This window comes from Microtus oregoni, unplaced genomic scaffold (genome assembly GCF_018167655.1).
Source record: "Microtus oregoni isolate MIOR12 unplaced genomic scaffold, Mior012 000038F_ref0000394, whole genome shotgun sequence".
Lineage (NCBI taxonomy): Eukaryota > Metazoa > Chordata > Mammalia > Rodentia > Cricetidae > Microtus > Microtus oregoni.
Genome location: NW_024543097.1, coordinates 19,043,865 through 19,058,244, shown reverse-complemented (window position 1 = coordinate 19,058,244; position 14,380 = coordinate 19,043,865). Strand labels below are relative to the sequence as shown.

Sequence of the window (14,380 nt, the reverse complement as noted above, 5' to 3'; positions counted from 1 at the left end):
ACTACGGTCTATCATGTCATCCCTCTTTTTAAATGCACTATGTATCAGTTATGTAGAATAAATAAATAATATAAGGGATGTTTACATATTTTCTATATTAAAACTATAAAGACATTTGGAACCCAGCTTAGAATTTTTTTTTCTTTTTTGATGGGGTGGGAGATGTTTTGAGACAGGGTTTCTCTGTAGCTTTGGAGAGGATTCTGTACTTGAGGTTTAACATTTCTGAGCATTTCAATCTTTCAAAACATGAATACGTTCAATGTAAATTGTTTTATGTTCTTGTGTATTAAATAGATGGCAGCATTATTTCTTTAAAATCACCATCCAGCATGTAAAGAATAATAAAAAAAATCATACTAAGTGAATCAAAAATAACTTGATACAGGGAATAGCTAGCTAGAAAAAGTATAATATTTCTTGGAGTGAAAACAGAAATAGTTACAAATTAGAACTCAAGACTATATCTGAAAAGGGGTTAGATCAAAATTCACTGGGCAGTATCCATAGCTGCTGTTGTCTATCTCAAACGCTCCTTGGTTTGCAGGGATCCAGGAGTCCAGACTCTTCCTAAAGTTCTAGAGCTCTGAGAAGCCACTCATCTCCTGCTGGTCTGCTGCCCAAACAGTAGTCAAGGCTAGACCCAAAGTACACAGGGCTGCTGAAACATTTATGCTGCTGATCGAATGTCTATTCCCGACTTTAACTCCAAGAACTTCAATTACTCTGTATTGGTCCTGCTGCCAAAATCACCAGAAAACCATAGAAGATTCTGGCTATACTTTTGGTATGCTTCCTGCTGGAGCCTCTCACTATTAACAGTGTAAAGGTGGAAGGTTGTGGGCAAATGCAGTTTCCAAGGTAACAGAACATTTGCAAATAAAAGTAAGTTCAGAAGTTGAGTGATGGAACTTGAGAACTATGGGCAAAAGCAATGAGACTTTTTATAGTAACAAAATTTATGAAGAAAAAGTTTATGACTAAAATTATACAAGGAGGAGGAAGACGAACAGGAAGAAGACAAAATGTGGATAAGAACACTCTTTACTTTTCTTCCCTGACAGTTCTAAGATGAAGAAACAAAATCCAGACCAAAAGATGCTTTGTCAGAGTGTTTCAAAATTGTGAGCAGAAACCACCTCAGAGTAGCAATGCTGTTTTCAACTTTAATCTCCAAGAAATTGAACCCAGAACTCATGTTGGTCATCAAATGACATGAATCAACAATACTACCTTCCCATCAGCTCTGTATCTGGAGACCAGAAGCTGGTACTCACTGTGGAGTGCACCAAGCCAAGCAGGTTACCAAGGACTAGAGCAAGAGCAGAAATTTGGGTTAACTGATTTTGATTCCATTCATGCTCAGCATCGACCCTTTCCTTCTCACAGTATGTTGGCCACGTCTACTTTCAACAAAGCAACTCTACTCCTCCAACTTACCATCAGCTACGACCACCACAAAGAACAAAAACAGGAAGAAGTCAATATTGTTGAAACGTTGAAAAACAGGGAAAACTAGCGGACCTATGCCGAATGGCCCCTCCAGGGGACCACTGTATTGTGGACCTGATATCTCTGGGGGACTTGACGAATCAGGCGTTTTCTCTGCTGGGAGCTTTTTAAACACTGTCATGGACCTTGGAACTGTTGTCAGAAAGGGAGTTAATCTATTGGATTTCTCAATCTTTTTGTTGTCCTTGCCATCCCCCTCTTGCGCCTGAGCCACCTCCATGATATCTTGCTTTTTCCCGGGGGCCTGTGTCATAGCTTATCTGTGACAGATCCGAGGAGACTGCTTCCAGGCCCCTGTGCACTCTGTAGACTCCAGTGACTAAAGCTGTGGCTGCCACTCTTAACCTCTGCAGGGAACGTTACTGCCGGTGCAGGAAGCTAACGTCCCCAATGAAGGGTTGACTGACGTGGCCAAAATTCCAAGATAGTATTCTGCCTTCTCTATGTCACAGAAAAGGAAAGAAGAAGAGGACAGGGAAGGAAAGAAAAAAGGGGGAGAGGAAAGGAGTCCTTTACATCACGTATCTTGATCCCATTCATTCCCGTTTCTTCATGTCCACCTTATGCTCCTGCACTCCCCGAACTCCATAAAAAAATAAATAAATAAATAAATAAAAATAAATTCAAGAGAAAAAGGAAGTAAATAAATTGGAAAAATTTAAAGGAAAAAAATTAAAAATCTTGTCATGGAAGCCGCAGTGCGACCCAGCAAGTCAAGCCGTGTACACCTTTACATCTCTACTTGCAAAGCATCCTTTGCAAAGAGTAATTATCCCCTTTCCCATCAGGCAGACCAACAATATAGCCCCGCCCAGGCCCAGACCCAGGGTTATGACTTGACATGCGCCAACATCCACCCCATCTTTGATCTGCTGGAGCACGTGAAGGGACCCAACCCACAGACCCAATGCTGCAGGATCTCTACTACACAGCGTGGCGAAGGTACAGGAAGTCCTAGAGGGGGCCGGCATCTATTGTGTCATGGAGACCTGGGGCCTCGAAGCACACCAAAGACTCCTTACAGTACAAACAGTTTTGAAGATTTTGTTTTTTTTTTAAATTTATTTATTTATTAAAGATTTCTGCCTCCTCCCCGCCATTTTAAAAGAAACAAGGAAAAATAAATATTTAAGTATATGACAGGGAAACAAACCTTTAGTATCTCGAGAATTGCTTTTTTTTTGTGGTCTTTCTACAAATTGATAATCCCACTTGATAAATTTGTGAAGCGTGGTCCGGGTTCAAGCCGCTCCGCCACCCTCTCCGTCGCCTCGGCAGCTGCCCTCGCTCTCCATGCTCTGCGCCCACATCCAACTAGCCACCATTACTGACCAGCAGCAGTTGAGAGTGTTGCCACAGGCCCAGGAGTCTCAGAAGGACCCACATCCTGGTGAGCAAGGCTGCAAGGAGAATCTTCCCGGACCCAGCCAAACCGGAAAGTAAAGAATCTACTAAGCCCAGCGTTGAGGATGAGCCCTTACTGAGAGAAAATCTCCGCCGCTTCGTTGTCTTTCCCATTGAATACCATGATATCTGGCAGATGTACAAGAAAGCCGAGGCCTCCTTCTGGACGGCTGACGAGGTGGACCTTTCCAAGGACATTCAACACTGGGAAGTGCTGAAACCTGACGAGAGACATTTGCGTCAATATTCTGGCTCAAGAAACAGGGACAGATGCCTGGCCTTACATTTTCCAACGAACTTATTAGCAGAGATGAGCGTTTACACTGTGGCTTTGCCTGCCTGATGTTCAGGCACCTGGTAAGCAAGCCGCCGGAGCAAAGAGTACAAGAAATCATTATCAACGCAGTGAGGGTAGAGCAGGAGTTTCTCACAGAGGCCCTGCCTGTGAAGCTCATCGGGATGAACTGCACCCTCATGAAGCGGTACATCGAATTCGTGGCGGACACGCTTATGCTGGAGCTGGGGTTCAGCACGATTTCCAAAGTAGAAAATCCGTTTGACTTCACGGAAAATACTTCACTAGAAGGGAAGACAAACTTCCTTGAGAAGCGAGTGGGCGAGTATCAGAGGATGGGGGTGATGTCAAATTCAGCAGAGAATTCTTTTACCTTGGATGCTGACTTCTGAGTAAACTGCCTGCTCTTTGCTAATCATTGTTCTCCCCTTGTCATAAAAAATCAACAAAAGGAATCAACTGGCTACACCATGAATTGTCATTGAATTTATTAACTGGTATCTAAAAACTGGGTAGCTACCTCAAAAAAATTGTGAAGCATTATGATAGATAGATAGATAGATAGATAGATAGATAGATAGATAGATGGATAGAAAAAAAGAAATCAAGGTGTATGGTAAGACACATCTGCATCTACTGTGGTGGAAGAGCTGGAAGAACAACCAATAATCAGAATACAAGGAGTCAAGCAAGGGACTTGAAAGAAAGGTCTTACAGTGACAAAAGAGTTGTCCTGAAAAATTCATTCTCCTCCAAAAATAGGAAGCAAGCAAGCAATGTATTCCACTATAAATGAAGTCAGGAAATGCAGAACAGAGCTTTATTCCTGGGAGTAAAAATCTTACCTGCGTGAAGGACCATGGTTTATGGCATTAAATTTGTTTCATATAAAAATGCAATTTCGGATCTCCTTCCTTCCTGGCATGAAGCTGAGTCATGTATATTTCTGAGAGTGACTTTCTAGCACAGTTGGACCTATTTCCACCCTTAAGACATGCATAGACTTGTCTAAATTCATGAAGCTTTGAGCAATTTTGCCACCCAAAATGTCATCATGGTATTCCAGGACAAACAACCAACTGAAGCCTAAGCCAGCAAACCCACATGCATTTGACAGTCAATGTTGCCTTTTTTCTTGTATTAAGAAACTCAAATTGTCATCATAATAAACACACAAATAAGGGTAAATGCCTAGTGTACCATTTTGTTATATGCAGCATAAATATCCTCTCATAATGATTCATCATATTAATAAGCACAAATGAAATGAGATTCTTAGGGATAAGAAGTGTGGAATGGTGAGAATTGCTATTCTTGTTTTCTGATACCAGACTTGCATGGCCTAAAGGCAGAAGAATAAAGATAGCTCTGCAAGCAATGAAAGCTCTGGAAATTTTGTTTCTGATGAGACTATAGAAAGCCAAAGAGAACTCTATCCCAGTCTGTCACTAATAGTTATATAGGCCTGGTAAAAATAATATTTTAATATTGTGGGTTTCCAGCAGAGAGCTGAATTTGTAGTCATCAGGTGAATTCATTACAAAGTATAAGAAGGTATTAAGAAGCAGTACAGAGCATGTGTGTATGTATCATATTGAAAAGGCACACAGAAGGAAAGAACATGGGGACCTCTTCAAAGCCAAGTGGAGACAAGTGCATAATCTGAGAAACCTCAGAAGTCTGAAGAATAACAGATAGATCATCCCAATTTAGCAGAGTTTGTCGGCAAATAAGAAAGTATCCGGTAGTAATAGACTTGCTCTAAGGAAAAACAATGTTCAACTTCCTTCCCGAATGTTATATTGCTGGTCCCTTTGGACATACACAGCAGAATCACTTTGCCTTTTCAAACAAACCAGGGAAACCCCATATCCTCTAGTCCCAGGCAAATGTTCTCATAAGGAGAAAAAGGAGCAGGAAGACTAGGTTATCTATCTGCAGTCTATCTACCAAAGGTTGGATGCCACCATAGGGACTGATATAAGTAAAAAAAAATGCCAAAGAAAGAGAGAAAGGAACTTCATTTTATCCCAAGAAATTCATCAAAACAAGACAAGATCTATCCCTTAGGTCTGGACACTAAGGTCATTCTGAAAGGCATATTAAACCAGGGGAATCAAGTCCAACTTCCATGACTAGGGAAAAATGTGCCATGTGAGCAACACAGACAAGTAATAGCATCGGAGGAACATAACCATCTGTGTGGTGCACACAGTAACAGTATCAAGATTCTCTAGTGCTCCAGGTTTTACCAGCGGCACAAGGAAGTTTACTCCCCATTGGAAGAATTTGAAGTTCGTGGTTCAATGACAATGATTAGTATAGAAAAAAATCCAAATCAAACTCTGCTTGAACACCCATTAACGTATGCAGTATCCAAAGAAGTGCAGCAAGTATCCATGTATAAATAATTCATTCAGTCTTCACCATTCTTCATATTCACTGCCTGAAAATTTCTGTTAACTTACCTGATAAATGTGAAATTTAGGGACTACCATGAGACAAAAGATAGAAAACCCATTTGAATACACAATGAATGCAAGTTTTAAGAAACTAATGAATGTTACAGAACCATGTATGTAAATAAAAATATAACATGATTACAAACTAAACCACAGTTACTTATATAAATGTCAAGATGCCAATTCTTCTTTTCTGTCATCCCTCTCTGCCATCCCATCTAGCCTATTCCCAATCCTTTGTGCTAGCTGCCAATACCTAGAAACAATCTTAATCTGGGCCCCCCTGTATCCCTGGTAGGCATTTTTTGGTTTACATATAGACTTCTGTTATAGCCCATGTCACTATCAATCCTGCAGCAATCTACTTACAGGTGCCCTCATCCCTCTCTACCTCCATTCTTGTTGAATATTAGGGCAGATATAGTTTTCTTTCTTCCTGTGGTCCTTATCAGCCCCTGTTATTTTTTTTCACAGCTAAGAAAAGTTCTTTTCATTTTTATTTGAAAGTGTAAAGACACTTTTCCTGAGTGAAACATTTATAATACTCCATTGATCTTTAGATATAAAACCGTGTTTCTTCCTTAATCATTTTAATAGGCTGACTTGTAGCAATCCATTTTATTTTACTTCGTCTCATACTCTCATGCTAAGAAACACCTTAAAACTATCTATTTATAATATGAACTATGTAACTATGTAAAGTTTCATATACTTTGTTCTGTACATTTAGTGTGCATTTGATCACTATGTTTCATGTAGAATTTCTTTCCTTGTCCTTCCTTTCTATTTGGTTCTTTAACTTTGACAGAATCTCATTCTTCAGGTTGGGGTCTTCTATGCTTTTTTTTCTGGGCCTGATCTAGGTATATTCTCCTTCCTGTGCTCCTATTATTTATAGATTTGATCTTTTCATAGTGTCACAGATTTTCTAAATATTTTGTGCTTGGACTTTTGTGGGTTTAACATTTTCTTTGACTGAAGTACCAATTTCTTGCTCCTCGTCTTCAGCTCCTGTGGTTTTGTCCTATGTCTTGTATTTTGATGGCGAACCTTACCATTGAAGAAATGTTATAGCCAATGGGAGAACACTTATGTTATGCATGATGCAAATTTTCCCCTTAATACCCTGTGTTGGGTAACTCCAGTTAAAATTTTATATGAATATAGATATATAGATAGATAATAGATGGACAGATGATAGTAGAGGATAGATAGATACATGCATAGATGATAGAGACAGAGAAAGAAATAGATGGGCAGATGATAGTAGAGGATAGATAGATACATAGATACATAAATACATACATACATAGATGATAGAGATAGAGAAAGAAATAGACAAATAGATGATGGATGGATAGATAGATAGATAGATAGATAGATGAAGAGATAGATTATAGATGGATGGTTACATAGATAGATACATACATACATAGATACATACGTAGATGATAGTGTTGCAAGGGGAGGGGCCACTTGTTCTGGCCACCTGGCTAGCTTACATCCAAAATAATCACACAGAAACTGTTTTAATTAAAACACTGCTTGGCCATTAAGTCTAGCCTTCTATTGGCTAACTCTCACATCTTGATTTAACCCATTTCTATTAATCTGTGTTCACCACAAGGTCATGGCTTAATGGGAAAAGTTTAGAAAGTCTGACCTGCCGTCTTCATGGTGGCTCTCTCACTGCCCTTCTTCCCAGCATTCAGTTCTGTCTTCCTACCTACCTAAGTTTTGCCCTATCACCAGGCCCAAAGCAGTTTCTTTATCAACCAATAAAAGCAACACAAATACAGAAGGACCTCCTACACCATGATAGAGATAGAGAGAAAGATAGACAGATGGATGATAGATGGATAGGTAGATAGATAGATGATAGATAGATAGATAGATAGATGCATACATACATATGTACCTACCTACATACATAGATGATAGATAGGGATAAACAGATGGATGATGGATAGATAGAGATGATAGAGATACATAGAAAGATAGATAGATAGATAGATAGATAGATAGATAGATAGATAGAAATAGATGATAGAAAGATAGATAATAATGATAGATACTAACATGTGATGTAAATATCTTGGAAAAGTTCAATGGAATATTTTATATCCTTGCTGTTATAAATTTTACATGTGTGAAAAACTCCAAATAAAATACTATATTAAGATATCTAATTATATCTATTATTCAATCCATTTTGTTCTAAATTAAACTTTCTATTCACAGTCCTTTGTACAGACCTACAGGTTATGAGTTCTAAAATAACCTTTTTCTCTACTCAGTTCCTTCCCAGACTAATTTTCAGTGTTTTCCCTGGGTCTTCTCAACCCCATGGAGTACTTGCACGAAGTTAAGAGCTGTATTACAAAAAAGAGTGAAAGAAAACGAGAAAAAAAGTGCTCTCAGTCAATACAGGGGAGCCATCTTGATCTTCTTAAAGCCTAATTGGAGGGAAAATGAAAAGTGAATCTGTGGTTGGCTGCTGATTCTGGAATTTAACTACACTAATGCATACACTTTGTCTTTCTAAGTATTTATTCAGTTATTCTAATAAAATCTTGTTATTTGACATTTCTATCTCTTTAATTCATATTGCAAATCCTGTATTGTCTACCTAATTTCATTTTCCTAGGAATGCTATGCCTGCTTGGGTCTGAACCTGGAAAGCCATAGAACACTGGTGGTGGCAGCAACTTGGGATCACAGGTATGTAGGGTTAGCCTCAGCAACAGAGAGTTCAGATGAAGCTTCTATATAGGGTTGGGCCTAGAGGGGAACCACATGGGTGGAGAAAACTGAGTTAGTCAGACTCACCAACAGCTCTCACAGATTGGCTTCTGCCTGGGCCTTGTCTCCGAGGGACATTATGGATGAGCAGCAAAGACAAGAGTCCTGGCTTAGACGGTGCATGAGAGTTTGTACCTATAAAATAGGATAAACATCTAAAAGCTGCACTTCATGATTAAAGTATGTGTGTGTGTGTGTGTGTGTGCGCGCGCGCGCGCTTTTAAATGTGGACTTTTAAAACCATAATGAGTAGTGGAAATTCTTATTACTTTAAATTTCATAATGTATCTGCTTTGAGAAACATGAAGAAAATAGCCATTTATTCTGCAATTTTCCATTAATTTACAGTCTTCTTTTCCTCGATGAAAAGGTCACCATCCTAGACATGCCTCCTGCATGCCTCAGCTTTTCATCTCTGCTTAACTGTGAACCATGCTCCCTGTACTGGATAATCAGAAAAGGGGTGACGAGTCTTGTAAATCTAATCTTGTAAGTCTAAGTAAAATCTGTGGTCAAATATCAGTAGGACTTCTGGTTACCAATATGACAAGGGGTAAGTTGGGAGGTGGCAAAGATCTGAAGCAGATGAGGGAGGGGAAAAATATGATCAACATATATTAGTATTAAAAGACTTTTATTTTTCTTTTTGGTTTTTCGAAACAGGGTTTCTCTGTATCTTTGGATACAGTCCTGGATCTAGCTCTTGTAGACCATGCTGGTCTTGAACTAACAGAGATCCTCCTGCCTTTGCCTCAGGAGTGCAAGGATTAAAGGCGTGTGCCACCACCACCCAGCTTAAAAAAGATCTTGAAGAGTTTGGGTTATCAACTGCTACATGGACATCTTTTTTGAGAACTATAACACTATTTTAGAAAACGGTAAAAGTAAACTTTTCTTAGAAAAGAGCTATCCAAGCTGGTCCTTTTCATATGTCTTTACCTGATCCTAGGTTAGAAAAGATCTGGAAATAACCTGGCGATGCCAACAGACACAATTTAAAACCCACTTTCAAAAGAAACATCTAAGCAGAGAGCTTTAGAGAAATGCTGATTTGCTCCAGAGCACTGTAAAATCAGGGGCCTGACATGGTCCCTGCAGCAGTGTTGGTGCACTCCTGTGCAGTGACTTGTGGAGGTGGAAGTTGTGGCTGTGGTCACACAATGTGTTTACCCTCTGGTTACTGTTAAGCCTGGAGGCAGAGAGTCATTCTGCACCACTAAAGAACTTGAATTTAGCTGTTCGACTTCACCAGGCATCACTTTCCTCATCACTAACTTCTGGAAAGCAACTTTTGCCTCTTACATCACCAGGATTTGGCAAGGGTGTCATAATGTTATGTGCTTTGACTTCCTTTATGGGAGGCAATGTGTAACACATAAATTCATTTAAATAAAGCCACGTTAGAAAACATGAAGCAGGATAGAAACTTGACTAACCTACACTACAAAGAGCAGAGACTGTGGATGCAGCCACAAAGGGAGCATGGGAATACTGTCCATTAGAAGCTACTCAGTGCTTTTACACAGTATTGTACCAAAATTGTGCACATACTAATATTTACAATAGGATAAAGACATATGATTTAAATCTCCTGTAATCTATAGTTAAGCATGCTTGGAATACATGAAGGAAGGTTTTCTTCTATCAATAGAGTACATAAACCATTTCTTACAAAGGTTAAAATTGCATATTTTTGTTGTTAACTATTTTAAGACTTTAATCAAAATTACACTGAATGTTTTGTTATGCAAATTGCCATACAATAGAAAAGAAGCAATCTATAAATTAACAAGCAATACATGTTAATATTCTATGAATACTTGGGATATCCTTATACTATTAAACATAAGCACTATATCCAATACTTCAAATACTCTATATTTAAATTAGATAAGAAACAAGTTAGTGAGGTCTGGTGCCCTCTTCTGGCCTTCAGGCATACACGCAGAAAAAAATATTGTATACATAATAAATAAAAATAAATAAATAAAATATTTAAAAAATAAAAAAAAGAAACAAGTTAGGCCTTGAATAGTCATGGTCACAGTGGGAATAGAATCATTGTCTTGGCCACTATTGATCTTTAGGGACACGTGTTGCTAGGAAACAGAAACATGAGTCTTTCCTACCATTTGGCATGACCATTCTAAACAGGATGAAAGCAGTTTCCAAGTCACAATCTGTCTTTAAAAAGCCAGTAAAACAAACAGCCCAGTAGTAAGTGACGTCCAGACCAAAGAACAGCTTTCTCAAATGTACTTTGATGACTTTCCCCTCCCAAGTCCAGCATTTACATGGGATTCGCTTGTGTCCTGATCATCTTAGAAAATTATTTAGCCTCACTTAAAAAACACAAACACAGTGAGTATTTTAAAACTCTGTGTAGTACAGAATATAGAAATGCTTATTTTTCAAAAGTATACCCCTTCAAAAATTTACTTCTCATCATATGATGCCATGGTGTCAGAGGAACTGATCCTAAGGTACTGTCCACCCTACAACGTTTTACCCTTTGGATATTGTTCACCAAAAATACATTTAAGAATGCATTCTCTGTCCATTAAGTAGAAGAGACTTTCCTGAAAGTTTTTATCTAATTTCGAGTTTCGTTTAAAATTACAAAGTATTGTCTATCAAATTCCATTTTGTTTCCGACACTCGGCACTTGTGTGTTCATTGCTTCACTTGTCATAAAACTATGTAGAAATTAGTTGTACTAAGTTACCTGAAAATAACAAATTCTTAAGGTAATTTAAGAAGTCTTCTTGTAATTGCATAAAGAAAACGTATTCCCTTTCTTAATTAATGAAGGCTTTCCTATCTTTGCTCACTTGGAATATGACATGAATATTGTGTAAGTTCAATAAGATTGTATCAATAATTAAATTTGGAGGGCTTGGGAGGTGGCAGAGCAGAAAGAGTAAATGCCACCCCAAGAGACCCTGTAAGGAAAATTCAGAGTGATCCTGAAAAACATTCTGACCTTTATATTCATATAAATATGCATTTATGTATACCACACATACACACACATGTACCTGTGCCCACACATATTACAACTTGCCTGCACACAAGCACACAATAAATGCGCACATATACCAAAATATAGGTGAACTTCTTTAACATAGGTATTGTAATTTAATGATCTTTGCATGTGCTTGGCCTGGTTTTTTTTATCTGGAACACTCTAAATGCTAAAGTAAGTCCAAGGAATAAAGGAGCAGTTGAATAATGGATCTGGGGTCAAGGAGCAACAAATCACCTTCCCCCACATTCATTTTTATAATGTTCTATTTTACTTTCCATTCCAGTGACAAAATGCCCAAAAGAGAACACAACTTAAGAGGAGAAAAGTTTATTTTGGTAACCTATACTTAAAGGTTTCTATCCACATTCAGGGTTCAATTGCTTTTAGGATAAGGGCAAGATACAGCAGCATTCAGCTAGAACAGTGTCACCACAAAGTGGCTTACTTCATGGTAAGAAATAATCAAAGACATGGAAGAAGGGTAGAGGACAAGGAATACCTTTATAAGCCATGCCATCACAGATCTATGCTAGCCAATAAGGCCTCACCTTCTAGAATTTCTACCGGTTCCTAGTAGTGACATAGCCTGGCATCCAAGCACTGATGTGATATATATATATCCCATAGGCACATCCAAAATCTAAACCATAGCATACACTACTACTACTAGCATTAGCAAAAACAAAATAAGGGAAAAATAAGACCTTGTGAATTCAGAAGGAGTGAAGTCCCTTGCTTCATGGAACTCTGTTTCAATATTCCACTTTACCTTGGAGGAAAGAATTCTTTACAGTGGTCAGTCTCTGGGGCTTATCCTCCATTATACAGTACTATCTTCTTATTCTAACATCCATCAGAAAAACAGCATTTAGAAAAAGGTTTATTCCAATTTTCTTAAGTATTTATTTGTCTTTTTATAACACAAAATCACAAACAGCCACTTAGAAAGATTCAAAATGAAGTAAAAATGCTTTCATAATACTAAGGTAAAACATTTCTCTTTTGATTTTTCCTCTCCCATTTATACACTAGATGGAGCCATTTGCTTAAACTGGTGTCAGGAAAACTGAGACAGTGCCAAACTATTGTCTAAAATAAAAATAGCACTTTCCATTCCACCAGTAGCACATGAAAATTCAGAAGGCTTCATTCCCATTCTCATGGGAGTTTTACTACTTTTTATTTGAGTCGTCCTAATAGCTATACAGCTGTATGTCATAGTAGGTTTTAGTGTGTGTGTATGTGTGTGTGTTGTAGATTTGTACCTGTTTATGTGGGTGAGTGTATTTGTGTGTGCAGGTGCATGTTCACCCACATCTGGAGGTCAAAGGTCAAGCATTTGTTTTCTGAATCACTCTTCACCTTTGTTGTTTGAGACAGGGTCTCTCACTAAACCTAAACCTCACAAGACAGCTAGACTGGCTAGCCAATGAACTTGAGGAATATGCCTAAACCTGTCTCACTCCTCCCCCACCTTATCACATCCCACTCCAACTTCACCATTACTGATGCCAACTTGTGTGATAGACTCAGGACTTAACTGTTTTTCCCACCTTGGATGTTGAAGATACCTACTCAGGTCCTCATTTTCCAAATGGGACATCTCCCTACACCATCATTGTAGTTTTTGTTTTTTCTTAAAGACTGTTAATGGTAAACATATTTCAAATATGTTTCTTAACCCACTTTATATCCTCTTTGCCAAACTACCTCTCCAAATATTTTGTTTATCATTTACTGATTTGTTTCTTAATTTCAAGTTGTACAGATTCTTTATATTACTATACCACACAGAAATTCCAGACTTTTGCACTTATTTAAGATAAATATAACCACATGTTGACACAAAGATCAATAGGCACATGTTATTTATGTGCACCCAAGCTAAAAATTGCACATCAGCTGGAGAGCATACAAACTGTGCTTCACACACAGCGTGGAATAGTAACAGCAGTGGAAAGGAAGGACTTGCATAAAATGGGATGAATCTTCAAAACGCAATGCTGAGTGAAAGAAATCAGGTACAAAACATGGCATGTTATAAGATTTTCATGACATTCTTGAAGAATGTACAGAGACTTCAAAAGTTTGACTGGGGTTAGAAAGAAGAGACTGAACAAAACAGGCCACAGACATATTTGGGTTTGGGGGAGACTCTGTTAGCATTCAGACACTATGCTGGTCCACCCCCTGAAGATACAGGTCTTTGTTTCTCTCTCTTTGCCTCTCTCCTTACATGGCTCCTGTCCCCAAAGGCCAGTCTCCCCACTGCGGCCCCCTTTCCCATTTTCCCATCTCCTCTCTTCAGATAAAAACCCTCTTTGTAAGCATGGTCTGTGTGTATTTCTCTCACCCACCATGGGGCCCCTTGGCCCACTAAGGCCCCTCTCGTGCTGGATCATAACAGACTAAAGTTTCCTATAGCTCATTAGTAATAGTTCTGCAACTGTACATATATCCTGGGTGGTTTACACAAGCTTGAGTTATCTGGGAAAAGAGACATCAATTGAGAAAACGCTCCATCTTATTGCCTATAAACAAGTCTATAGAGCCTTTTCTTTTTTTATTTTTATTTATTTATTTATTAAAGATTTCTGTCTCTTCCCCGCCACCGCCTCCCATTTCCCTCCCCTCCCCCAATTAAGTCCCCCCCAGCCCAAAAAGCAATCAGGGTTCCCTGTCCTGTGGGAAGTCCAAGGAACCCCCACCTCCATCCAGGTCTAGTAAGTTGAGCATCCAAACTGCTTAGGCTCCCACAAAGCCAGTGCGTGCAGTAGGATCAGAAACCCATTGCCATTGTTCTTGAGTTATCAGTAGTCCTCATTGTCCGCTATGTTCAGAGAGTCTGGTTTTATCCCAGGCTTTTCCAGACCCAGG

At 38.8% G+C, this 14,380-nt stretch overlaps 1 protein-coding gene across 1 annotated transcript; it reads left to right on the top strand.

Moving 5' to 3' along the window:
- The first annotated feature begins 2,198 nt into the window (after positions 1 to 2,198).
- LOC121433389 (ribonucleoside-diphosphate reductase subunit M2-like) lies at positions 2,199 to 3,603 on the top strand. Its single transcript, XM_041631753.1, has 3 exons — positions 2,199 to 2,454; positions 2,759 to 2,902; positions 3,146 to 3,603. The coding sequence occupies exons 1-3, from the start codon at positions 2,199 to 2,201 to the stop codon at positions 3,601 to 3,603; spliced, it is 858 nt and encodes a 285-aa protein (XP_041487687.1).
- The last annotated feature ends 10,777 nt before the right edge of the window (positions 3,604 to 14,380 follow it).